General features: G+C 39.9%; 1 protein-coding gene across 1 annotated transcript; it reads left to right on the top strand.

Annotated features, from left to right (window-relative positions):
- The first annotated feature begins 492 nt into the window (after positions 1-492).
- On the top strand, positions 493-24890 carry eepd1 (endonuclease/exonuclease/phosphatase family domain containing 1). The gene is made up of 7 exons (XM_026347754.1): positions 493-1707; positions 14867-14918; positions 19259-19369; positions 21126-21260; positions 23466-23604; positions 23808-24002; positions 24454-24890. Exons 1-7 carry the CDS (start codon positions 860-862, stop codon positions 24642-24644), a joined length of 1671 nt encoding a protein of 556 aa, XP_026203539.1. The 5' UTR covers positions 493-859; the 3' UTR covers positions 24645-24890.
- Positions 24891-26682: the final 1792 nt, after the last annotated feature.

Raw genomic sequence — 26682 nt, 5'->3', positions numbered from 1 at the left:
ATTATAACATTTGGTTGGCATGACTGGAGCCACGCCTGCTGCTGCTGCAGGAAGCATCAAACCGGGATACTGTCTGGTTTCAAAATAAAAGGCAAGATTAGGTCATTTAATTTCAGGAACAAAATACATAGAGAGAATAAAAATATCCCCATTTGTCCACTGTGGGCGGTCTTTGTCCCTCAAGACTACATTTTGTAGACTTGACGCCTTAGTGACATGAGAAAATAAATAATAATAAACAGTCAAATAGGAGATTGACACCTTAATAAGTTGCATGTTATTCTATTTAGCTTTATATAGTTAAACGATTAACTGTGTTAGTTTTGTGCTCCCATAGCCCTGTGAACCGTTCTGTATGTATGTGGGTCATGTTTGGCCTAAGTTTGCCTAAGTATACATTCATTTGTTATTGTTATTGAAATAAAACGTTTTATTTTGAAGGCCCATTCCAACATTGCCCGTGTTTGTGTGTCTAAGCGTGTTTGACTTGACACGTTGGGAGCTAATGGTTTTGTATTGATGTGATCGCTGGCGTCTCCGCTGTCAGATGCGTGCGTGTATGTGGAGGCCGACCTGTGACCGCTCAAACAGCAGACTATCGGAGGGCAAAGTTTACAGCTGGGCCTCTACGCACAGACGCACTTCAGCCGCGCGGAGAACAGCGAGAGACGCTGAGGAAACCGTGCAGCAGCATGTAGCCGGATTGCGCACAGCTGCTGTACTACAACTGCGTGTTAGACCAGCTTTAATGAACCAGTCGGTGTCAGCGGGGAGAAGGTGATGGCATCTGCGTGACCGTCACTGTTCTGCTCTCTCTGTGTCGCTGCACTGATCGGAGCCCCGGTGACCTGCTTGAGCCATGGGTGGGAACCTGGGCTGCCATCGCTCCATTCCCAAGGACCCCACAGACTTCAGCTGCGGAAAGCGCAAATTCAGCGCCGCGTGTAACTTTGGTCACATCCTTGTGAACCAAGAGCGGCTGAACATCAACACGGCCACCGAGGAGGAACTCATGACTCTACCAGGAGTCAACCGCACTGTTGCTCAGAATATCGTGGAGTACCGGGACTGTATCGGTGGCTTTAAAAAGGTGGAGGATTTGGCTCTGGTGAGCGGGATCGGGGCCACCAAACTGGAGGCGATCAAGTTGGAAATATGTGTGTCCAGCAGGACCAGTTCGTCTCAGCACTCCCCATCCTCCCTGCGCAAAGACCTGGATCACCAGTCCTGCACCGGGGTCAACATCAACACCGCCACTGCTGCGCAGCTCATGAGCATCCGAGGCATCACGGAGAAAATAGCCAGGAACATCGTGGTCTACCGGGCTGAGCACGGCCCTTTCAAAAGCATTGAGGACCTGGTGAGAGTCAACCACATCAACAGCTCCTTACTGGATAAAGTCCGCTTCCAGGTGTTTGTGGAGCGCTCCAGGGCGCCGTCCCCTAACAACAACGGAGGGATGACTAGTAGCACAAAGTGTCATCCCAGCCCGACTTCATTTAGCATCGGGAGCGACGACCTGGACCTCCCACCCGGAGGTCCGACCAAGATCATCTCTGTGCGGCCGAACGTGGAGCCTCCGCCGGGCCTGCGGGACGGGAAGCCCGTGGTGCGCCTCGCCACCTGGAGCCTGGAGGGCTGCTCCTGTGACAAGGCCAACAATCCCGGGGTGAAAGAGGTGGTGTGCATGACCCTTCTGGAGAACGAGTGGGTACAACGTTCAGCTCACCTGTTCTCATTATTAAATTTGTGAACATGGTTTCTCATCTAAACCACAAGTGAGATGTGGTATAGATGAGAATGATGTGCAGATCAGCTTTTGGAAAACATTAATTTACATGTTATTTCAATCCCAAATTAAAGGCTTACAGGTTCCTTAAGGTACTGAAAATAATTCAGTAAAACAGATCTTTTCTTAATTACTGTGCTTACATGGTTGACTAGAAATAACATATTTATTTATTTTACATATTGATTTAGAAAATGTTCCCAACAAAGTGTTTTAAACCTTAATGGATATAACAAAATCCATAAACTGTCCAGAAGCTGTAATTTGGTGTTGCGGTCAAACCAATTGGTACCAACTGTGGTAGTGTGGAGACACCACCCCAACTAATCTGAACCATTTATCAGCAGAAACGATGCTGTGACTTGGCTTTAGCTTAGACGTATGACCAGAGCCTCAGCCCTTTAATGACCCAGTTTAAAGTATCCCCACAAACAGAAAACACGCTCCACCCAAAGTAAAGGCAGTGTGAAACTTTTGAGGAACATTTGATTCCCAGGTGACCCAAAATGGCAAAGTTCAGTGTATTTACAGTAAGTGTGTTTTTTTTTTTTTTTTTTTTTTTGCATTTACAGTGTTGTTATGGATTGTGCACAAGTACAATATCAATTAAAATAGCTTGTGCCACAAGAATATTGTGGTGTTGCTGAGGAGTTTTTTTTTTAATATATTTTGTATTTTAGTTTACATTGACAACACAGAATAGTTGTTGACAGCACACTGTGTGTTAGACTTCATTCCTTTTTAAAACCCAATAAGCTACAGCTGCTAAACTTGGCATCACAATGAAAGTTAATGAAGATAGATGTGTAATCAACTAGTTAGTGTGACCATGCTTGTTTGCCCTGACAACAGCGTTTTTGTGGATAATAGGAAAATGAGGCTCTGTGAATTCTGGTTCATCTGTTCAGATAAACTCTAAGAGCTGGGTTTCAGTGCCAGTGAGTAATGATTTTATCTCATTAGGAATCTTGTAATTGATTGACAAAAAGCAGTTTCTCTCCATTGTAATACTTACTTCTCCAGCACAATGTGACCAGACATTATCTGTTAACACCAAGTTAGTGCCTGGAGCCGCGCATTACGCAGCTGTGGTGGTGAGCCCTGACCTAGTTGGAAGGGTGGAGGAAGAGGTGGTGTGGGTTGCGGGGTCATGAGAGGACATTCCTACAGGTTATGTTGTTACGAGTGAAATTTTCATGGCCTAGCATTAGTATGCTCTGCTATGCGGCCAACATGTGATCTCTAAACACCTGACATTCACTCTGTTCTGTCACTTGCCGAGACTGGCCTACCAAACTCCATTTAAACAACATTTTAATGTTTGCTAGTACAAGTGTTATTGAAGGAAGTGGTTTTTTGGTTGGTTATGATGTACAACATACAGTATTTAAGCCATCTCTGGCCTCTCTGGCATGTTCTTCAGCAGGTACAAAATATACAGTAGATATTCGTGGCCAGCACATCTTTAGCTGTAGTCTTGGCAGTTACTTCTTCTAACTCTAACAAAGAATGTGAAGCAATGACAGTTGACTTGAGCTGGATTAAGAGCTTGGTTATAGTAGATAAAGAGGTGATTTGCACGTCATGTTGTCTGACCCTGTTGAAATTCCAAACCTGACCAGAATAGCCACAGTGGAAAGTGGAGTCAAAGGAGAGGCTAAAGCTGCAATGCCATATTAAAAAAATGTACACAATGGGAAATAGTTGTGTCAAACCCCAGCTCCTGGATGTAAATGTCAAATAGTCTGTTGCTGAAACAGTTAGTTGCAGCCTACTCTAAAAAACAAACTCTAGCAGCAGCATTGGACATGACTGCCCAAAATAGTACAATTATTGTGGTTCTGGGATAAGGTCGCACACTGTACAAATTATCTAGAAGCTGAATCGTGGCAACTGGAATTCATTCTTGTTCTTGTCAGTCTAGTTTCCATGACTCAACCCCTAGTTTAACTCACCTGAATGACTTTGTACAAACGAGTTCATTAGATGCTTAATGAAATTTTGATGCCATGCAACGGTATAGCTTTTATAGGTGCTGGTGACTGTTGAACATTGGATAATGTTGGGCTGTATGTCATCCTAATTTTTGTAGTGTATCCTGCACCGTTGGCACCAGACCAACAACCCCATCATGAATTGGTGCAACAACCAGAACATCTTAGGCTAACAATGCCAGTACCTACTACTAGAATACTACCACCACCTGCTGTTATTTGCCCTCACACAGGCACAGAACAGAACATACAGTACATGGTGGCTGACCGTTGGCTGTAGTTTTAGAGAGGTGTTCAACTACCACTTTGGCCCAGACAAATGTGATGTGAGGAAGCCCCACAATGGATCTTTGCTAGTTTATTGATGTAGAGGTGTCTCTGTGAAAATTTGGCTCCTTAAATCCCACTGATTCCCTGATGTACCTTGTTTCCTCGATGCAGTGAATCACACAAGCGTTGATAACGGCACATACTTTCAGATAGCCTAATTTTGAAGAATTACACGTCTCGCTTGTACGCATGAAAAGTTATTCAAATAGCTATATGAAGAACATTTACATTATTGAATGCAGTACAAGTTGGGATGACTTCAGCCATTATAGACACTTCAACAATAAGCAAAGTGTACTGAAGCCATTGGGCCTCTGGCCTTAATTCCGCTAATCATAGCAGGCTAAACACAATGTTCAGTCTACTGAGAGGAGTATGATGGGTAATATTTTCTTCCCCATGGGATTAGAATCATCCATTTTTATTAGGCCATCTATAAAGTTCTGTCATCCTCATATGTTCCACCCCTTCCGAACCCACCCACCCTCCAATAAATCTCTACCATTTCCCTCACTCATGCCTATCAACTTCCTATGTTCTCAGGCCATTGGTAACAACCCTAATTATGAAATTGTAGGAATCATTGTTAGGGAGGAGGATGCTGCAGAAGAGATATGGTTTGTTTGCACAGTGCTTCGGCTCTGCTGTGTGAGCAATCACAAGATCCAGCCTGAGTTTACACAATTCCTGGCTTCCCTCCAGGCACAAGCAGAGAGTTTCTAGAGTTCAATGAACTCACGCTTACTAAAGGTTACACAGCAAACTGTGCTCAGCCACTACAGTCTCCCGAGCCTGCTGACTTAAATAATGAGCCAACTATTAGTCAGCTGGACTGCAAGGAAGTGAAAGAGCTGTCACTAGCTCTCACCAGCGAGCGGGGTTAATATGGATCAAGGTAGATGTGAGTTGACAGAGCCCTGATTAACTCTGAGAAAAATGTGGCTGCAGCAGTGAAAAGTTGTGTTGCTGTCAAATCTACGCCAAGGATGAACTTTTTCTGCATGGCAGTTTGTAGTAGGCCTTTTTTGTTCTTTGTCAGTCTGTGATTGTTTCACAAAGCAAAAATGTATTCCATTCAATGCAAAATGTAAGCTCTCTGCATTGGTTATGAAGTCTAAGGTTATATTTTGCAGTGGTAGTTTGTTGGATAAATAAGAAAATAGGTCATAACATGTTAAAGAGTTAGCTAAACTATGTGTTTAGCCAAAATGTGAGGTGAAGTTCAGAGGTGTTTATATTCACAGTCAAGAGACAGCCACAATCAGAGCAAAATGCGTGTATCCCAAAGCCGTCAACCTGCCTCATTAAAAGAAAGACAGGAGGAAAAAGGAGAGCAGCAGAATGATCGAAAGAACTGGACTCTCTTCAGTGGACAATATGTTTGACTGCAATAAGAGATGGTGATCTAGCTTACCGTAGAATTCTCAGCATTAGGCCAATAATGACATAGGTCAGGTTTGCTTTCCTCCCAAATAGAAAGCTTGTGTAAACACAAGTCATAAGTCATAAAGGGTGGAGTTTAGGTGTGGCTGCAAAAAGAAAACGCAACAACACAAATTGCACAACATAAATATTTTTGTCTTGTTTTTACCGATTATTAAGTAACCTTTACAGTTCATATTTATTGTTAGCAAACATGCACATTTTACAATTTAATAATAACCAATAATCCAAAAAATAAAAAGTATGACGGATCAAATTTTTTATTGAACATTTATTCATGTTTGTTAGCATTGCATTTTTAACTTCAGATATCCTTGATCATAGTTCACTAATACTAAATAAATAAATCAGCTGCATCATTTTACCGTCTGTTTATTATGTAGATCAGTGGCGGATCAGAAAGATATGCGCATGTAGATCCTACTGAGGTTAGTAACCTCTTTTTCAAGGTAGACCTGGTCAAGTTACAGCTGGAGGGTACTCTCTAGATCCATTTCTGAGTTTCAGAGGTATTGATGTTTTAGTATTTTTCTATTTTCAACAGTGTCCACCTAGCTGGTTCCCCCTGTTTCTGCTCTTTATACGAAGCTAGGCTAACCTGACTCCAGCTCTGTATTTAACGCACAGAATTATTTAGCAATTAATCTTCTCATCTTACTTTAACAGTACTAACAAGTGCATGATAAACCTTGAAACCTTAAACCTATTCATAAATCACGATTGCATTTGTTTACCATAATAATAAACCAAGCAGGTAAGGTCTGACTAGTTTTGTGTAAACAATTCCAAGAGATCCATTTTCACCAACAGCCGAGCCACTCCCAAGCTCTGTGACACCCACTGTGCACATCTATGTGTGCATGTGTGAAATGGCATATCTGCCTGTTGACTAAAACCTACAGATGCTCAGTGTAGCTGCTGAGATGATGTACCCAACATCTGTTGTCTGTACGATAGGCCTGGATTATGAGATGCAGAGTTTGGCAGCAGTGTCACACATATACACACGCACACACACACACTCTCACTCACTTAATCCTTTTACAGAGTGACAGAACTGGCGGATCCACTCAATGAAACATGCTGAACATTTACCCTGTCCATAATGTTAGTAAACTGCACCTTTCTCGGGATTTACAAACATAATTCAGGGAGGTTAAGGCCAGGGTGGGTGCTGAGGGCACGATGACTGGGTGTTGGGCTGTTTCAGGGTCCTAATTGCTCATGTGGAAATTTCCATCGGGGCAGCATTTTATTGTGGGTGGACAGTGAGGGAGGTAGGGTAGTGCTGACCGAGCCCTGCCAGCCTGGAGTCACTCAGGCCAAAACAGAGCTCCCAACCCTGTTTCTTGTGCTGAACTGCATAAATTCAAGCTTGTTTGTTTCCTGCAGTAGAAATTTAACACAGAGCAGAAAATCAAAGTGACTTAACAGAACCAAGAGCACAACTCTATTTGAATCAACCAAGTTCAAACAAGAGAAACATTACCTTAGAAATACTTATTGAAAAGAATAGTGACTTAGGAATATAAAATTTGGCTTTAAACATGTATCTTGCTGCTTTGGACTGAATGCATTCCTGTTCTGTTGTCTGTTTGCTCTATGTATGTTATACAATATTACAGCTCAAACTTGGCTTAAAAAGTATCTTTATTTTTATTATTAATGGAGTAGCGCTTTACTCTTATAATATTGATGGGGAAATGGTTTATGTCTCTTGAGATTTCACATTAATTATTGTTGTTTGTTATGTTCTCGGTGTGCACGCTTATCAAAATCCCATTAATTAAATTCAAACATGCTTGGTGGTTAAAGCTGCTTCAGCTGAATTTGGACCTCCAGGGGGAGAAGAAACAACAAGAAAAGGCTGAGAGATACAAAGCTACCACCGAATTATTAGCCATCAGAATTGTTAGCAACAACTGCCCACTTCTTCTTCTTCTTCTTCTTCTTTGTCTTCTTCTTCGTCTTCGTCTTATTATTATTATTATTATTTTTATTAGTATTATTATCTCTCTCAGCACCCTGTCAGGCCTTTTACTGTTTTACTGTCTGCAGCCTGGAGCCTTTTTCTCTTTCAGGACTCCAAAATTCTCCAAGATGTTTTTTAGGTTCAAAGTCACCTTCGCTGCTGCCACTCGTCACTCCTGATTATGCAACCTCGTGTGTGCCCTAAATTTGACAGATGTTGAAGCAGAAGCTCAGCTTTTTGCTTCACGATGTCTTTTTTGTGTCTGTGTGGTAGACGGAGATATGGAACCCAGATACAGTGAGGGAAAAAATTATTTGAACCCCAGCTGATTTTGTAAGTTTGCCCACTAACAAAGAAATGATCAGTCTATAATTTCAATGGTAGGTGTATTTGAACAGTGAGACACAACAATGACAAAAAAAATCCAGAAAAATGCGTTTCAAAAAGAGTTATAAATTAATTTGCATTTCCACGAAGGAAAGAAGTATTTGATCCCTTCGAAAAACGTGCTTTAGTACTTGGTGGCAAAACCTTTGTTGGCAATCACAGAGGTCAGCCGTTTCTTGTAGTTGGCCACAAGGTTTGCACACATCTCAGGGGGGATTTTGGCCCACTCCTCTTTGCAGATCCTCTCCAATGTTTGGCAACTCGAACCTTCAGCTCCCTCCACAGATTTTCTATGGGATTAAGGTCTGGAGACTGACTAGGCCACTCCATGACCTTAATATGCTTCTTCTTGAGCCAGTGATTTGTTGCCTTAGCCGTGTGTTTTGGATCATTGTCATGCTGGAGTACCCAACCACAACCCTTTTCAATGCCCTGACTGAGGGAAGGAGGTTCTCAACCAACATTTGACGGTACATGGCCCCATCCATCCTCCCTTTGATGCGGTGCAATTGTCCTGTCCCCTTGGCAGAAAAACACCCCCAAAGCATAATGTTTCCACCTCCATATTTGACAGTGGGGATGGTGTTTTTGGAGTCATAGGCAGCCTTCCTCCTCCTCCAAACACAGCGAGTTGAGTTGATGCCAAAGAGCTCGATTTTGGTCTTATCTGACCACAACACTTTCACCCAGTCTTCCTCTGAATCAGTCAGATGTTCAGTGGCAAACTTCAAACGGGCCTGTAGATGGGCTTTCTTGAGCAGGGGGACCTTGCGGGCACAGCAGGATTTCAGTCCTTCACGGCGTAGTGTGTTACCAACTGTTTTTTTGGTGACTATGGTCCCAGCTGCCTTGAGATCATTGACAAGTTCCTCCCGAGTGGTTCTTGGCTGATTCCTCACCGTTCTCATTATCATTGAAACTCCACGAGGTGAGATCTTGCATGGAGCTCCAGACCAAGGGAGATTGGCAGTTAATTTATGTTTCTTCCATTTGCGAATGATTGCACCAACTGTTGTCACCTTCTCACCCAGCTGCTTGGCGATGGTCTTGTAGCCCATTCCAGCCTTGTGTAGGTCCACAATCTTGTCCCTGACATCCTTGGAAAGCTCTTTGGTCTTGGCCATGGTGAAGAGTTTGGAATCTGGATTGATTGATTGCTTCTGTGGACAGGTCTCTTTTATACAGGTAACGAGCTGAGAGGGCTGCCAATGTCAGCTCGTTACCTGTATAAGATCCACCTGGGAGCTAGAGATCTTGCTGACGGATAGGGGATCAAATACTTATTTCCTTCATGGAAATGCAAATTAATTTATAACTCTTTTTGAAACGCATTTTTCTGGATTTTTTTGTCATTGTTGTGTCTCACTGTTCAAATAAACCTACCATTGAAATTATAGCCTGATCATTTCTTTGTTAGTGGGCAAACTTACAAAATCAGCTGGGGTTCAAATAATTTTTTCCCTCACTGTATACATTACAAGTGACACCAAAGACACTTCCTGCTGTCACATTTGACTTAAAGTGAGTTAGTTATCTAAAACCTGTATGTTTTTGGCTTATTTTCTTCATTTTGTATCAGGATTATCCCTCTTAGACCCAGCATATTCTGACCTCTGAAGGCGTGGAAGTACACTCAAAGCACTAGCTGTGTCGCAGACTCAGCATTATCCACCATGTCCTGATGACATGGCTGAAACTCAGGTCAGCACAGGGTAAGCTGAGATTGAACTGCTGCCAGTGGAAACAGGAGGATCAGGATTTTAACTACCAGGGGTGTAGCAGGGAGTTTCTTTCATTGTGCAGAGTGATCACACCTGCAGGAGAGAAAAGGGTTATTGTCTCTGTGACTGAAGGCTTTTTTCTTCTGTAACTAGGATTTGTGTACCTGCAGACCACAAAGGTGACGTGAAGTTTCAGCATCTCTCAGCGTTCCAGTGAACATGAGTCTGTTCAGTCGGGCAAGGGAGGATGACTTAGCAGTAGAAACTGAACTTTTTGGAATTTCATGGTTTTCATCATTAATTTGTCATAAAATATGATCTGATCTTCTTCAAAGTTAAAAGTATTAACAAATACATTTTGCCTAAAATAAAAACAAAAAGAAATCTGATCTACTATGTCTTGGAGAAAAACAATAAAAACCTCATAGCACTAGTGGAAATAGTATGTGAAACCTAGGAATAATAACCTCCAAAAACCCAATTGGAGTCAGGCATTAGCATACCAAGAAGAAAATAGTTTTGAGAATGTAGACTAGAGCTACTTTGATGCTATATTTGTAAATCACATCACAAGACATATTAATGCAGAAAACCATGAAATTCCAAAAGATTCACATACCTTAGTCTGTGCTGTGTCTGGATATTGTGAATAAAATTATCACTGAACATGTAATATATTTACCCAGCAGTACACACTGAAAACTACAGTGTACACATCTTGGTTGAACAGGAACTGGCTTTAGCAATGCATTTCAAACACACATCTACAGTACACATTTGTTTTTAAGAAAACCAAATCATGCACACTCAAAGTTAACAGTTAACACTCCCTAATATCCACAGACAAGCTAACCTAGAGATTTAACAACTAAAGTGAAACTTTGTTCACACTGAATTTTAAAGCAATTCAGGGGACTGTGTTTGGTTGGGTTTGTTGTGTTAGTGAGACAGTGAGACAAGTGAGTGTGTGTTTAAAAGGTGTATTGTAAGAATCATTAAGGCCAATTTAGGTTTTCTGTTTGCTCTTCTCACGCTGATGGATATGCATGCACTTTTATTACTACTACTTCTTGGGATGCAGACATGCTTCATACATGGGCATTACAAAACATGATGGCACCTCTGGACAGTAGTAAGAAGAAGAGGAGCTCCTCTTGTTGTTTTATTCAACAAATGTTTACATACTTTACTTTACATACTCTCTGGTACCGGGGAAATCTGTGGAGATTCTGACCCTCACAAATTGGGAGGTGACAAAACTTTCGTCATGGATACGGCAGAGTATTCACTGAGGAAGAAAGTATTAAAATTTGTAAATTGGATCACTACAAACCACACTCTCTGTACAATTCCATTAGTAGAGCCAGCATATCAGCCTAATCCTGTACAGGCTATTTGGAGATGAGCCTGTTCAGTTTAATGAATTATTAGCATTTCTACACAACTAGATGCATTTTCGCGTCCGTGTCTCTTTATACATGACCTGTTGTACCTCCTGTGCTAGTCACAGTGAATAGAGGAGTGCATGCGTTAAAGATTAAGATTTAGTTATTCAAAACTATTGTGACTGCAGTAATCTTGCTTGAGAGTCATAATTATACCATGCGTTGCTTTTTTTTTTTGGTGCATTAATTGTGTGTGTATAAGCACAGTATTTACATCAGTGACGTCCATATCAAATGCCATGTGATATTTCAAAGACAGTTTATTTAGACTGTTGTGAAAGCCGTCAAACAAATTAAACAACTGCATTGGTCAGAAATCCAAGTGTCAGCACACACTGGTGTTGTATGATGGGGATAAGGTCATTTGTTCCTACCCTTGACTCATAGGAACATCTCCTGAAATAGTATCTATGGCAGCAGGCATAACAGACCTTTGTCGTCAAACGATCAAAATTATGTCATTATGGAAACATCATGGTTTGGTGATGTTGAGACACAAAAACAACTTGGTTAGGTTTTGTACAAAGTAGACCAGCTTTACTTGTACTGTACTTTGTTACAGGACTTATGTTTTGTTCCTACCCTTGACAACAGTAATTAGTTATTTCACACTGGAATCGAAACAGTTTTCCACGCTCTATGACGCATGCAGTCACACCAACCTTCCTCTAGTCCTGGCATTCCTGCTATAAAACTTTCCTTCTTTAAGTATCTTAGAGGCGGATAATTTGGTTCCACACCAATAAATGTAGCATAACATGTATGAACTAATCACATGCAGCCATGGTGACGTGATCATTTCAATGATATAAAAACACCACTCTTCAGATCTCTGTGCTAGCTTCCTGTAGCTGCCTGCATCAGGTTCAAAGCCCTTAGCCTTGCCTATTAGTGTTCAACTCAATTCTACAACCGCCCTGTCCACTGTGCTTTGCCAGCGAACAACATCTTGAACCTGATGAAAACAGAACTCATCTGCAAATTTCTCTGTACTTAAATAATCTGTATTGGAATAAAAAAATCTTGGACTTACACCTCATAAAACGGAAACACTTCTTTTTGGAATACTTTAATGTTTTTCTCCTTGGCTTAGATATTTTGCCTTTAAATGTAGGTAGCTTTGGATAACAGTATCTGCCAAATGACTAAATGTAAATGTAAGTCAGAAGCAGCACTTCACTAATAGGAAAGACTGTTTTCCTATTCCTAATGTGATTTTCTGAGTGGCTGATTTTGAATTAGTAGGTTACAGGTTAAATGAGGTCAAAGCATTGCCACCAATTTCCCTTTGTCTCGCATCACAGTGAATCACTTTAACATATGCTGCTGCAGAGTGAACAGAGGGTGTGTGTGTATTATTATTATTATAATACATTCATTAATTACATTACATTACAAGTGAGGCACAAAGCAAGCAACAAATCTAAGCAGAAAACATTCAAAGCAAAGTGCCATGAGAGGTAATGTGGGCATTTTGTGAACACGCTCTCCCAGAACGGGAGGTTAGTTCCTAACTGAAGTGAAGTATTTCTAACATCCAAGCAGAAATCTGAGAGAGACAGAAAAGCGTAATGAAACAGATTTGGGAACTTTCTGGTGAAAACGACAGGAAGAGTTGAGCATCATCAGCACAGCTGTGTAAGCAGATGGTAGAACTAGAGGGTAGAGAACAGAGGCTTTGCCATATCTGTGGAGAGGGAGTGAGAGCTGGATACTTGCCCTTGCCAAAACACCCCCACCCAGAAAGGTAGGATCTGAGCCAACCAAGAGCTGCACCAAAGAAGCCAATTTTCCAGAGTGCAGACAGGAAGATCTGGTGATTTACAGTGTCAAATGCTGCAAACAGCTTAAGCACCATTAGGACAGAGGAGTGGGCCCCAGCTTTTGCAGTCGTCAGGCACTTACAACTAATACTTAATTCTAAAGTGTTTCTTCATGTGTAGAGGCCATTTGTACAAGCCTTTAATCCAAAAGAAACCTCTCAGAAATGTATTGTGTTTTTATTGTGCTAACTGTTGGTCTGGAAAAATAATTTTAAAAGTAAATACTAGATTAATGTTTATTGTGCTGAAAAGGCCCCTCCTTTGATGTGCAATAACGTGTTGGCCAATAGAATTTAGGAAAGCAGCCCAAACTAACTGTGAGAGTCAGAGTCAGATCTTCTCAGATTTGTGCCAGTATGCGAGCAGTGAACTTTCCCGGAGGAGATGTGCTGTTTGTTTAGTTGAGGATCCAGTTTGGGTAGTGTTACCTGGATCTGTTGAGCCAACACTATCTGTCTCTCATTGTTGCATAGCATTACACAATAGAATAAGGGCCATTTTTTTGACGTAATACAACAAGTTACGTACTGCATTCAGTATTTCCAGCCTCTTGTGTATATGTGTAGGTGTAGATATGGAAAACCTTTCCGTCATGGGTTATTGGATAGAACTTAGGGGGTCAGTTTTTTTTTTTAGTTGAAATGTATTTGGGAAACCAGTAGGTTGTTTCTGGAAAAGTTCTAGTGGAATTTGAAAATGTAAATTTCCACTGCTGTGAGGTGGAGGCAGAAAACTCATCAAACAATTACAACAGTATCAGGATGACAATGTAGCATTACAAGTGACTTTCTTTGTAAAAAAAAGTAGATTTTTAAGGTCCTCTGTGTTTACAGTGTCCATCTGTAGTGAGGAGCCCTCACTGCTGTTTTTCAGCTCAGCATTTCAGAGAAACCATCTGTGAATCAAATAGTGTGGGTGGTTCTAACACAATGTGATGAATTTTAATTATGTTAAGCTCATTTTGGTTATGTGAATATTTCTGTTAATGTGCTTTGGTTTAAAGATTTCAGGTCAACATTTACTGTATTTTCTCTATTATTTATGGATTAATGAAACATGTACAACACAAGTCCCCCATTATATTTCCCAAGGGCCATGTACTTACCTATCTTACAAAAACTTCATATGTATAGCAATGACATTGGACCATTACTAAGGGGGCTATCACTGGCTGTAACAGGCCATAACAAATGTTTTCTTGGTCACTATTTTGGGGGCCCTGGCGTAATTTTGATCAAAATGGTTAGGTTTTAACTAACAAGGCAACTTTAAAGACAACAGAAATCATCTCAAACATCGTCTTACAAATTACAAATAGGATTGATTAGCACCGTAAACCCCTGCTCAGGCCAGTGCACTCAGGCTTATGACTGGTATTGAAAAGAGGAGTGGCCTTATTGGTCGCTGATGTCAGAAATGTTTATTTGTAAATTTTGAGTTGTTTGTTTATTGTTTTCACTTTAAGAGATGAAAATAAACAGGTGAGATGGGACATTTTCTGTTTTTTACTTAGTTGCATAATAATTCTGCACACTAACTGTTGCCCAATAATTCTGCACACATAGATATTCTCCTAAGAAAGCCAAAACCTCACTTTTACTTCCTTAAATATGCAGGTTTATAAATATTTTGGATTACAAAGAGTACTGTATTTGTTCAATAATAAAAAATAACTTGCACGTGCACAGTGTATGCACAAATTAAGCATATGTATAGCGTGAATGGAAATGCATCTGTTGGAATCTTATTAAAACCTTATTTAAAAAGCACTATGTGAAGATTGCACATGTGGCAAGTCATCTGTGCCTATTTTAAGCAAAACATTATTGTTTTTTAGACAAAGTATAATATACAGTTAATATATGAATATATATATATATATATATATATATATATATATATATATATATATATATATATATATATATATAATGTGTAAGACGTATCCCCTCTTTCTTCCAGCATCAAGTTACTGGCAGTGCAGGACCTACTGGAGAGGGAGGCTCTTGATAAGGTAAAGCTGAGCTGTGCACCACATTGCTCTGACTGGGTTACATTTGTTAATTTGGATGATTTCTACTGTATCGGCCTACACACTTCTTTTCACAGTGTGTAGGCCAATGCATCGGTTACCAGACGGTTCCTTGGCAGATATATTAGAGCTTAGTGGAAAGGGAAGTAGGTCAGCAGCAGAGTATTTTGGACTGAGAATAGGTGGGAGGATGAGTTATCACTGGACAAGTGGCAGTGCACATTGCAGTGTTTTCACTCTACTAGCCTCCCACACAGAGTTTCTGCCAGTTTCCTATGTTTTCTGTCTTACCTCAGTCATTAGCACCCCTTCTTTTCCTCCTCTTTCCCCGCAGTGTCTCTTCCTGCAGAGTGAATCAGAAATGTTCTCCACCCTCTCTTCACTTTTACTTCACTCGGTGTAGTATGGCTTTCCAAAACTGATTTTTTTTTACTTTAGTTTGATATTTTTAATAAAAACTTAGTTTTGTTTTATTCTATTTGATTCTAGACCAGATTTGATTGCTGCGGTGCTTTGCTTATCGTAACCTGGGTTTACCATTCTTCATATAACAGCAGTAAAATAACAGATTCTCCACTGTTACTTAAGCACAACATGAAACTTAGTTACATGTACTTTACAACCAGCAAGAAGAATTGTTTCGGGGAACTCTTAAATGTATAACGTTTGAGATGACATATGTGAAGATGAGTATGATATGACCTAAAAATATTGATGGTGATAATTCAATGTTAACATTAATTAAGAGAAGATATATAGTCAACAATAATAATGTATCAGTACATACAAGATCTTTGGTCTCAGAATGGTAAATGGTCTGCATTTATATAGCACTTTTCTACCTAGCTGGTACTCAAAGCACTTTACACTGCATCTCATTCACCCATTCATGGGTGCAGCTTACCTGACTCACTTGGGGTTTAGTATCTTGCCCAACACTTTGGCATGTGACATGGCAGCCAGGAATCGAACCACCAATTCTTTGATTGGCAGACAACTGCTCTACCTATTGCCACAGCCACAGCTACCCCCAGAATGGCATAAGACTTTTACTTTAATATAGAATATCCACCTAATGTTATATTCTAAAACACTTTCATGGTAGAAATGCCTATGTTAAATCTCAGTTCCTGCTGATATGCTGAAAAGAGGATGTCAACTCGGTATCCAAGCTAACAAGCTGCTCAGTGGCATGACTGAGCTCAGCTTCATACTTCCTGCGATACAACTGAATCTGAATCAATCGAGTTAATTTACAGTAGTTAACACTTCTGCATTCAATTGAGTCTGTGAAAGCAGGACCTCTATCACATTTTCACAACTCCATGTACACTCACTCACTGCTGGGTTTATAAAAGAGATCAAATCTGGGCAAAGTGTAGTGTTTAGTGCAAGAAATTCTCCAAGAACCCATGGGAGCATTTCCCTGTAACTTTGGTAAACATGATTGCTGGACATGTGATGAGTCACACAGAAAGTGTGCGCCAGTTTTAGACTGTTGTCCTCCGTGTGTTTTGTTGCTTAGTAACCATCTGTCTGTGGTTAAGTTTCAATTATTATTTAACATTTTATAAAAGGTCTAACAGGGAACTGTTAACAACTGTTGACAAATTGACCACTTCTCCAGCTTCTAGTAAACACTTCACAAACACATAAAATATGGACAACATGTCCTCATAATGATGATACAGAAATAAAAATTGTCTTCCCAATTTGTATGTGTTACAAAAGCAAGCTTGACTGGAAGGTCACTGGATCAGTCCCCAGCACTGCATGTTTCCAGGTGGGAATGTGTGTACCATGATGCTCCTGCAAGTAGTATGCCAGTGTTTTAGTTTTGTATATCCATAAAGATAGGTCAGAAAGTGAAATTATGCAGTAGATGTATAGATAGCTTGACTTACAGTCCCTAGCAGAGTTATTGTCTCTTACATGTCAGTGAAGATTCTCAGTGGTCCAGGTGAAGTTATCTGGAAGTTGAGTCATGGCAAATTGACTTCCTTTTGTTAGGTTGAAATGTTTCACTACTCATCCAAGTAGCTTCTTCAGTCTGAAGATAGTTGGTTTGAGACCACAAATTTCTCCTCCCAGTTTGGTTTCACTCCACCCTTTGGCCTGAATAGGCTCGTTAGATGAAACAAAGGATGGGGAGGATGTGAAGGATGTAATAGGCGCACCTCTCCCCAACCCCTCTTAACACCTAAAATGGGTCGTTAAGTGTGTCCAACCTGGTGCAGGTGTAAACTGGTTCTGGCCTTTTTTTGGGGATAGATGAAAGGGCAGCATGATAAATAGAAGACAAGTTGTGTCTAAGTCCTCGAGAGCTGTCTTCAGATGCCTGTCTTCCTTTTTTGGGCTTCTACGGAGGTGAGGATGTTTTGTGCTCTATAGTTCAAAGTCCTGATGACTCCTATTTTGTGTTGTAGTGGGTGATGTGAGTCAAACAACAGGTGGGTGGGTTTCCGTGTAAACCTCTATTTCCAGTCTTCTGCCTGTCCCAATGATGACCGCACAGTCCAGGAAGGCCAAACTGTTATCTTTGGTGTCCTCTCTAGTGAAACGGATATTGGTGTCCACTGAGTTAATGCGGTCTATGAAAACCTGTATCCTGGATCTTGATCTTCACGCAGGTGTCATCCACATATCTGAACCAGTGGGTCAGTGTCATCCCTGGAAAGGAGTTGAGAGCTTTCTTTTCTACCTCTTCCATTTATAGGTTTGCTACAATGGGTGAAACTGGGGAACCCATGGCACAGCCGTGTCTATGTTTGTAGAAGTCACCTCTGTACGTGAAGTATGTGGTGTTGAGACAGAGGTCCAGAAGCAAATAGATCTGGTCTGGGCTGAGGTTGCTTCTGGTGCTGAGGGAGCTGTCTTCTTCCAGTCTTCTCTTCACAGATGAAGTAGTGGGGATGACGTGACATCAAAGGATACCATTTCAGGTCCCTGTCCTTTGTCATAAAATTCTCTGAGTTATGAATGTGGTGGTCCGTGTATCCAACTAGTGGAGCTAATACTGTGGCTAGGTATTTAGTAATGTTGTACGTGACCGAGTTAATACTCTACTATGGGTCTGGGAGGGGCTCCTTCTTTGTGTATCTTGAGAAGGCCATAAAGGAGTGGCTTCCCCAGGATACAACCTGTAATAGGTTGCCCTATCAATAGCATTTCCCAATTCCAGGTGAACTTGAAATTGGGAAATGGTCTTCACAGGCTGACTTATACCTTTAAGGCTCAGTGGTTCCTGGGGGCTATAAAGTAAATCCTGCCGAGTCTGCTAAAAGTCGTGGTCAGATGCAGCAATCAAGTGACATCATTTGCATAAAGCAAAGAGGCAACATTGAGGTAACAATAGCAGACACTCTCTACTCCTGCTGATGAAAATCACTTATGTCTTAAGTCATTTGTGGTGAAGGCCAACACATGACCAATACTGGACAAACTACAGCAGCTCTCTGTGTTCTTATAGTTGACATTCACTTACTTACATTCATTATTAAAATGCTGCACACTGTCACAGCATAAATTCACAGCCGCTAAGTCTGTGCTGGGTCATGTCCTGAAAGACTCCTTGTATTTCTCCTCTTTTTCTTTCTAATTTTATTTCTACAGGGAGTCACCTTTGTCTGTTTTCCAGACAACAGTTACACCACTACTGTTTTCGCCGTTGCTCAGCGCTGTCGACATAAGAGGCTTCCTCTTTGTCATTATATTTCCTCTCTAAGTTGAGACGAGGCTGTTTGAGTTCATTGAACTCATTGAACTCTGTATTGTTTCTTAGAGATGGTTCAGCAAAACATGTTTTGTGCTGATGACCAGTTGGCTTGTCCTCAAGTTTTGAAATAAATGAACTGCACCTTGTCAAATATAGTGTTTCAATTAGTTTAGAAATTTATCAGAAGCACAAATAAAGTTGTGTTGCCATTTAATTATTATATAGTTTCTGTTAATAGTTAATCACATGTTCCTTTTATGCTCTCAAGCCTCTGTTATTGTAAAATGTATTACGCCATTCCCTTGAAGGTCTTGATAATAGTTTTGAATTTTAGACATTTAGCATCCTTGTTGCTAATATTTCACAAGCCATTACTGAGAAGTTGTGACCATAACTATTTCTAATCCATTATCATACTCTTGTTTTTGTTTTTTGTACTGGTCTTTTTACAGTACTTAATCTGGTTCTTTGACTTGGATTTTGCAGAGTTAAAACTGAGTCAACATTTACATCATTTTCAAATAATGAAGTATAACATGAAGTCTGGTCTGAGTTCAAATTAGTTTTTATTTCTGACAACATTTTCTCTCTTTATGTTGTGTTGCAGTTCTGTGTGGAATTAAACCAAGGAACACTGGCCAGCATGCGGAGGTGGAAATGGCCGCGGGGACTGTGGAAAAGTGTTGTGTCTGAAAAACCCATTGGGCACTCAAGCAAGGTAAGCTTTACTGATATGTCAGGTGTCATTAGTGAACCAGTTGTGTCTGGCAACAGAAAGTTCAAGAAACACCTTGAAACAAACCAACGCAATTCAACTGCAGCACCAGTACATCTCACCACACATAAGACGATTCCCTTCCATATCCAATCTGGAATCTGCTTCTTAAACCAACCTATTTTGGGTCGAAATATTTAGAATTTAGTTTGTGAGTGAGAACTGACTGGCTTGCTCTATATTGGTCAAAAAGGACTATTTGTTTACAAAGTAAACTTACACTGACTGGTATTGAACTAGAATTTATATTGTCACCTTTTAACCAAAGATTTTTATTTGGGGCAGCAGTAGCTCAGGGGGTAGAGCAGTCGCCTCCGAAGCCCAGGTTGAGTGGTTCAATTCCTGGTTCCTCCTGGCTACTTGCTGAGGTGTATTGGACAAGACAACGAAACCCCGTAGTGTAGCGCTGACATACCGTCTAGCAGCTGTCCACCCACAATTTCCCCAAGGGGATCAATAAAGTATTCATTATTATTATTATTACATTTAGTCATTTGGTAGACACTTTTATCCAAAGCAACTTACTAGTAAGGAACAAGCCAAGCAAAACAAAATCTAAGTCAAGGAGAAAAACAGCAAGAGAGCAGAAAAAGTTTTTTTTGTGCAAAGGAAGATGCGGAAGAGATCTGTTTTCAGCAGTTTTTTTAAATATTCGAAGTTAGGTGGCTGAGTGTGCAGAGTTTGGCAGCTCATTCCACCATCCTGGGATCACTGAGCTGAAGTTGTTTACTTACAACAGGTTGTTTTACTATATGTCACATAAGTGATTTGTGATTACTGATTATTGACTGTACTGGAAAGTGTGTATTGCAAGACTTTTCAATTTTGATGATCAGTCTGCTAAAAGCTGGCTCCATGACAAGGTTCCCTCTGATTTAGAGGGAGACTGTTCAGTTCTACAACCTGCATAGATTGATTTGCCTAACTCGACTTGATAAGGCCAGTTTCAAGAATTTGAAATATTTGATACATCTACGCTTTCAATGTCGTAAGTGATGACCTTCACTTACGACCTTCTGAGTAAGAGTATAACATCTTATATTTTTAAGTATCACATTTGTGGTTGCTGCATGCAGTGATATAAACAGTTACTCTGGTTTTTTGTGACAAATGAGTCTTGAACAGAGTTGGTCATCACTTATGACATTGAAAACTCAGTTTCCCCACCAGAAATTATTTGCCCAGAAGTTCGGAAACAGCTTTGAATTGGAAAGCACAGAATAAAATACAAAGTCAAATAAGTAACAAATATGACTGATCAGAAAAGGTTACATGAACAATTCTGATAAGACATTATTTTGTGTTCTTGTCTGTATCTCATGGGGCCTGAGCTTGTGTCCTGTAGAAATCCTGGCTATGGCCTTTTATGTGCATTTTATAAATAAAGATTTGTCTTAACCCAGTCTTTGAATCTTATACATTTCTAAATAGTATTTTACACAAGCATTTATACAGTACAGTACTTTGCATTATTAATAGCACTATCTATGTAACATTTGTAGTAGTAGTTATGATTCAGTCTTAATTCATTAGGTAATACTTTCTACTGTTACACACATTTGTGGTTGCTGCATACAGTGATATAAACGGTGCCACCTACCTTCTGTGTAAGAGTATAACATCTTATATTTTTTAGTATCATAACCTTGTTTATCTTTAAAAGTGTCTGAATTCATTTCCCATGATCCTCTATTACCAGGGAGTGAGTTACTCTGGTTTTTTGTGGGACAGCTCATCTGGTATTGACCTGAAAGATACTGCTGTCCTGGAGCCTCTTGTTGTCAATGGCAACGGGAATCATGCCTACTCTCGACTCTACCTGGCTCATTTTTTTGTAAGTAATGATTTATTCTAATATAGAGAGTTATATAGAGATATATAAATGTTTTCTTATGTAGTTAAACTTAAATTTTCATTTCAGACCTACCTACAAGAGCACATGGCCCTTGTCAGTTAATCGAAATTATTGATCAGCAAGATTCCAACATACCCCAGGACATATCTAGAACTCTCACCGGGTCTGTGGTTTACAATGTGTCTCCCTAAAACTGTTTACGGGTAACACAATGTGACCACATAGAAACAAATTCATACAAAACAATGTGCATGCCATGAATTTATCAAGACGTCCCTCTTATAGCACTTTACTCCCAATTCAATTCAATTCAATTCAATTCAATTCCATTCCATTCCATTCCATTCCATTCCATTCCATTCCATTCCATTCCATTCCATTCCATTCAATTCAATTCAATTCAATTCAATTCCATTCAATTCCATTCAATTCAATTCAATTCAATTCAATTCAATTCAATTGTATTTGTATAGCGCCAATTCACAACATAAGTTATCACAAGGCACTTTACATTGCAAGGTTTAAGACGTTACAGAGAATATTTATACAAAAAAAATTCTAAAGAAAACCCAACAACCCATTTGAGCACGCTTTAGGTAACAGCGGAGAGGAAAAACTCCCTTTAGAGGAAGAAACCTCCAGCAGAACCAGGCTCATGGTGGGCGGCCATCTGCCTTGACTGGTTGGGGTGAGTGGAAAGAGAAGAGAGAAAAGAACAGCAGGCAATAAAGACAACAACAAGCAGCAAGAACATTGGGCAGGTCAACTGGATTCTGGAGATGTACAGCTCCAGGCGGAGGATATCTGCAGAAAAGTACAGAGAGAAGGAGACAGAGAGGAGGAAACACAACTACAGGAGAGGGAAGACACAAAGTTAATGACATGCAATAGTGGCATTTGCATTAATATAGGAGAGAGGAGAGAGGAGCTCAGATTGTCAGTAGAATTCCCCCAGCAGACTAACCTATATCAGCATAACTAAGAGATGATTCAGAGTAACCTGATCCATCTCTAACTATAAGCTTTATAAAAAAGGAAAGTTTTAAGTCTAGTCCTAAATGTGGAGAGGGTGTCTGCCTCCCGAACCTGAACTGGGAGCTGGTTCCACAGGAGAGGGGCTTAATAGCTAAAGGCTCTGCCTCCCATTCTACATTTGGAAACTCTAGGAACCCCAAGTAAACCTGCAGTCTGAGAACGTAGAGTTCCGCTGGGAAGATATGGAACTATGAGTTCTTTAAGATAAGATGGAGCCTGATTTATTGAGTTATTGGGACATCCTATTAATAATGAATTACAATAGTCCAGTCTGGAAGTAACAAATGCATTGACTAGTTTTTCAGCATCACTTTGGGACAGGATGCTCCTAATTTTAACACTATTTCTCAGGTGAAAAAAGGCAGTTCCAAAGATTTCTTTAATGTATGAAGTGAAGGAGATATCCTGATCAAAGATAACTCTGAGATTTCTTACAGTATTACTTGAGGCCAATACTAAGTCATCAAGGGTGAGAATGTGATTAGACATAGTGTCTCTGAGATTTTTAGGCCCAAACAGTATAACCTCTGTCTTGTCTGGATTTAGGAGAACAAAATTGGAGGACATCCAGGTTTTTATGTCTTTTAAGCATGCTTGAAGTTTGAGTAATTAATTAGTTTCTCCTGGTTTCATAGATAAGTATAGTTGGGTATCATCTGCATAACAATGGAAATTTATGCAGTGTTTCCTAATAATATTGCCTAAGGGGGACATATATAAAGTGAAAAGAATCGGTCCAAGCACAGATCCCAGTGGACCTCCATAGCTAACTTTGCTGTGCATGGAAGATTCATCATTAACATGTACAAACTGAAATCTATCAGATAGATACGATTTAAACTACTCCCAAAATGCACAAAATGACTGAACTTTGGCAGTACTGTTTGGCCAACTGATGTAGTAATGGGCCCACAATCATGAGCTGTATGTAATGTGAACATACAGAGTCCGGCAGAACATAATAGGCAAGAAATGCAAATTAATTTTTCATTGTTTTATATATGTATAAAAATATTGTTTTTTCCCTCTGTACACATTATGTACCTGTGAGAAATGACACAAGACTTCACTTGACTGTATCCATCTCTATTTCTATTTGCCTGTGTGTTATAAGAAGTCTGACCAAATCACCCATTTTTTCCCCATTAGGTTGGTTCATACAAGCTCACAGTGGTGAATGTCCACATGCAGGCCACAGCCTCACCAGGAGAATCAAATTGCAAGAACCACAACACAGATGATGCCAAGTGTCAGCGAATCTCCCCTAGTATCCAGGAAATACTTAAAGGTCAGTCTGTCAGGATAGAGTCAAGGTCAGCTGTACTAGACTTCACAATTAGATACATCAGCAACTGGGGATTTACACAGTTTGCCCAGATGGGAGTAACGTGATGTCAGACAGATTGTCTTGTACATCCTTCACCTCTGCATGAAGGTAAATTATGGGAATTTATTCTGTTCTAATATATTTTCTCGTATATCTTGACACAGTTGAAAAGGAGTTGGTGGTGCTAGGAGATTTTGGCACTTCTCCTCAGAGCTCAGAGTTGGACATTCTGAGGAAAGAGAAACTCTGTGCCCTGGTACCATCCAACCAGTTCACCAACATCAGCACCTGCTCACCACAAGGCACCCGCTGCCTGGATAACATCTGGGTCAGCCGCTCCCTCAAGAAGACTTTTTCTGGTAAGTATACTGTATGGTATTTGGCTTATTCTAGACAAACTTGATTGAAGTTTCAAGGCAAAGTCAGTTTAAAAAACAAGGTTTAGATGCATTGAGTTATTTGAAAGTCTAATGGAGTCAAGTCTGAGACAGGCGTCAGGTTAACTGGATACAAGTTCAAGTCATGTCTTGAGTCATTAACTAGTTAGGTTTCTATTCATGGCAACTTCAAGTCAAGTTCCAAGACAATAGTTATCCACTTGTACGTTTGTAAAATTGTAGGTCAGATTCACTTGAGAGAAGTGCAAATTGAGACTGTCACAGTTATACTGAATTGATTATCATTGTTAGGCATACTGTAAGATATAACAATTTATGTCAGATCAACATCATCTGTTCCTATGTTAATATCCCTGGCATGCTGTCCCATGGTCCTGCTGACTTCCTATCTCTGTGTCTTTTCTCACTGCAGGCCACTGCATAGTAGTGCGCCAGGGCTTGACTAACCCCTGGATCCCAGATAACTGGTCATGGGGCGGTGTGGCATCAGATCACTGTCCTGTGGTGGCAGAGTTTTATACAGATGTATTTCCCAAAGAGCTGAGTAACCCTGGTATGGCAGTGGTGGACAGAGGAGACATTATGCCCAAACATGAGCGGTGACAACATCTACAGTCACAGTAGCAACAGTGGTGGATGAAATCAGAAGAACTTTGATCCTGCTTGGATCCTGCTTTATCTTGATTTTGAAAGAGTTACCTGCTGAATAAAGTGCCAAGATTCTTCTTTGGGTTTTGGTTTATAAATGTTTAATAGTATGTGATATGTCACAGAGCCATATAAATATAATTTTAAAAATGTGCCAAACATTTTCTAAATGTATATAAAATAAATACTAATTGATTGACATCTATGTGTTTCTGAATAATCATTGATGAAAACAAGTACTGTATCTAATCACAATCATCTGACATATGACCCAGCTCTTCTGAGGCTCTGTTCTAATGCTTGTCTGTTTTTTTTCTGTGAGTGGAGAGGAAGATAATGTGTCAGCTGTAGAGCTTGTGAAAGCTGCACGTTTATGTAAGACATAAACTAAAACATGTTCCTGGAAGAAATGGCAGCTTCATTAACCACATATACTGTCAACAATAATGAGCAAATGAGCTACCAAATGAACATTTTGAAAGGTGCTCAAGCTACATGCAATAAAAGAGGGGAACACTCTCCCTGACAGTAATTCATAAAAAGTAATCATCATCTACAGAAGTCAAGTCAAGTCACTCATTTATTTCCCCTTGTCATATACAATGGCATTTTAAAGTGCTTCACATCTGCAAAAAGGAGCAATGAATAATGTTGTCAGACCACATCAACTACAATTGACCAAATTGACAAAAGAGAAAAGGGGAGGAAAAGTACAGAGCACAATTTATCTCAGGACAGGCAACAGAAGCACATTTTATTTCTTGTATTTACAGTAGATACCCATATTATTAGAGGAGACATTATGCCCAAACATACATAATAACAGCCTATGTTAGCACTTAACATAGGCTGTTATTATAACATTTCAATTAATTTCTAAAACTGCAGTCGCAAACACCATCAAACACTACAATAAAACTGGCTCCTGGGATGGTCCTCCCAGGAGCCAGTTTTATTGTAGTCCGCCCAGGAAAGGACAACCAGAAATGAATTGTGCTGCTGAGGCTAACTTAATTAGAGTTACCAGCCTGTCTAAACAGTCTAAATATAATAGTCATATATAACATTCAATTCAATTTTGTTTGTATAGTGCCAAATCAACTACTCTTCAGTAAACCACAGCTGAAAAACAATGTTTCAGGTGCTACAATTAACTGTTGCTACTTAAAACATCAGCTAGCTGAAGCCTGTCATGACCACAAGCACATTTCCCAATATAAATATATATAGTTTCCCATTGTTCATTCTATGATGTCATTATATAACAACAGGCAATAAACCTAACATCACAAACGAATATGATGACATATAAAGAAGTTTAACTATTCAACAGTAGGATTTGATTTGTGGAGGATCTCTCCTCTTTCTCTCCTCTTTCCATGTTTGAACAAAAAGAAAAGAAAATCTAGTAATTCACTACTACTTTTATAATAGGTCCTACTACTGCTCCACCTATGAAACTTATTTTTAATTCTCCAAATTCTGACACAGCTGCAACCTTAGTTAAAAATCCTCTCTCTTTATCTGTAGCAGATTTTTATTGAATATTATTGCTTTAGAGTTTCTCTTTGGAAACCTATCTTAGTGCTGCTGCTTATGCAACCATCATAGTGTTATCAAGATTGATATAAAAATCCTGCTGCTCATAAATGGGTTCCATTGTTTCAGCTGTGTGTTGTAACACTTTACAATATAATTTATGATAGAATATGCCTTTGGGAAGGTCTAAGCCACTTTACACCACTCAGGTAATCTTCAATCCAAATATATGTTTCCTACTGTAATGTTAGGTATTTAATATACTTTATTGTTGCATCATTTACTCATATCATGGCTTCATACTCTGATTCATCATGGAACATAGTAATCACAGAGCTGAACTGGGTTCAGTGGGGGTCTTTTTGTTGCTTTGCACTTTCTCAGTTTGTTAGAAGTCGTGAATGCATCTTTCCCTCCAATGTCTCAGAGTGAACTAGTAAACTTTGGAACAGTC

This window comes from Anabas testudineus, chromosome 11, assembly GCF_900324465.2.
Source record: "Anabas testudineus chromosome 11, fAnaTes1.2, whole genome shotgun sequence".
Taxonomy (NCBI): Eukaryota; Metazoa; Chordata; class Actinopteri; order Anabantiformes; family Anabantidae; genus Anabas; species Anabas testudineus.
This window is presented reverse-complemented; position numbering and strand designations above follow the sequence as displayed.

Excerpts from the sequence above, each read along its gene's own strand:
- eepd1 (XM_026347754.1), top strand. The coding sequence starts at position 860 with ATGGGTGGGAACCTGGGCTGCCATCGCTCCATTCCCAAGGACCCCACA. Across the intron at positions 19,370-21,125 it reads CCATTGGGCACTCAAGCAAG|GGAGTGAGTTACTCTGGTTT; the intron begins GTAAGCTTTACT and ends CTCTATTACCAG. Across the intron at positions 24,003-24,453 it reads CCTCAAGAAGACTTTTTCTG|GCCACTGCATAGTAGTGCGC; the intron begins GTAAGTATACTG and ends TTCTCACTGCAG.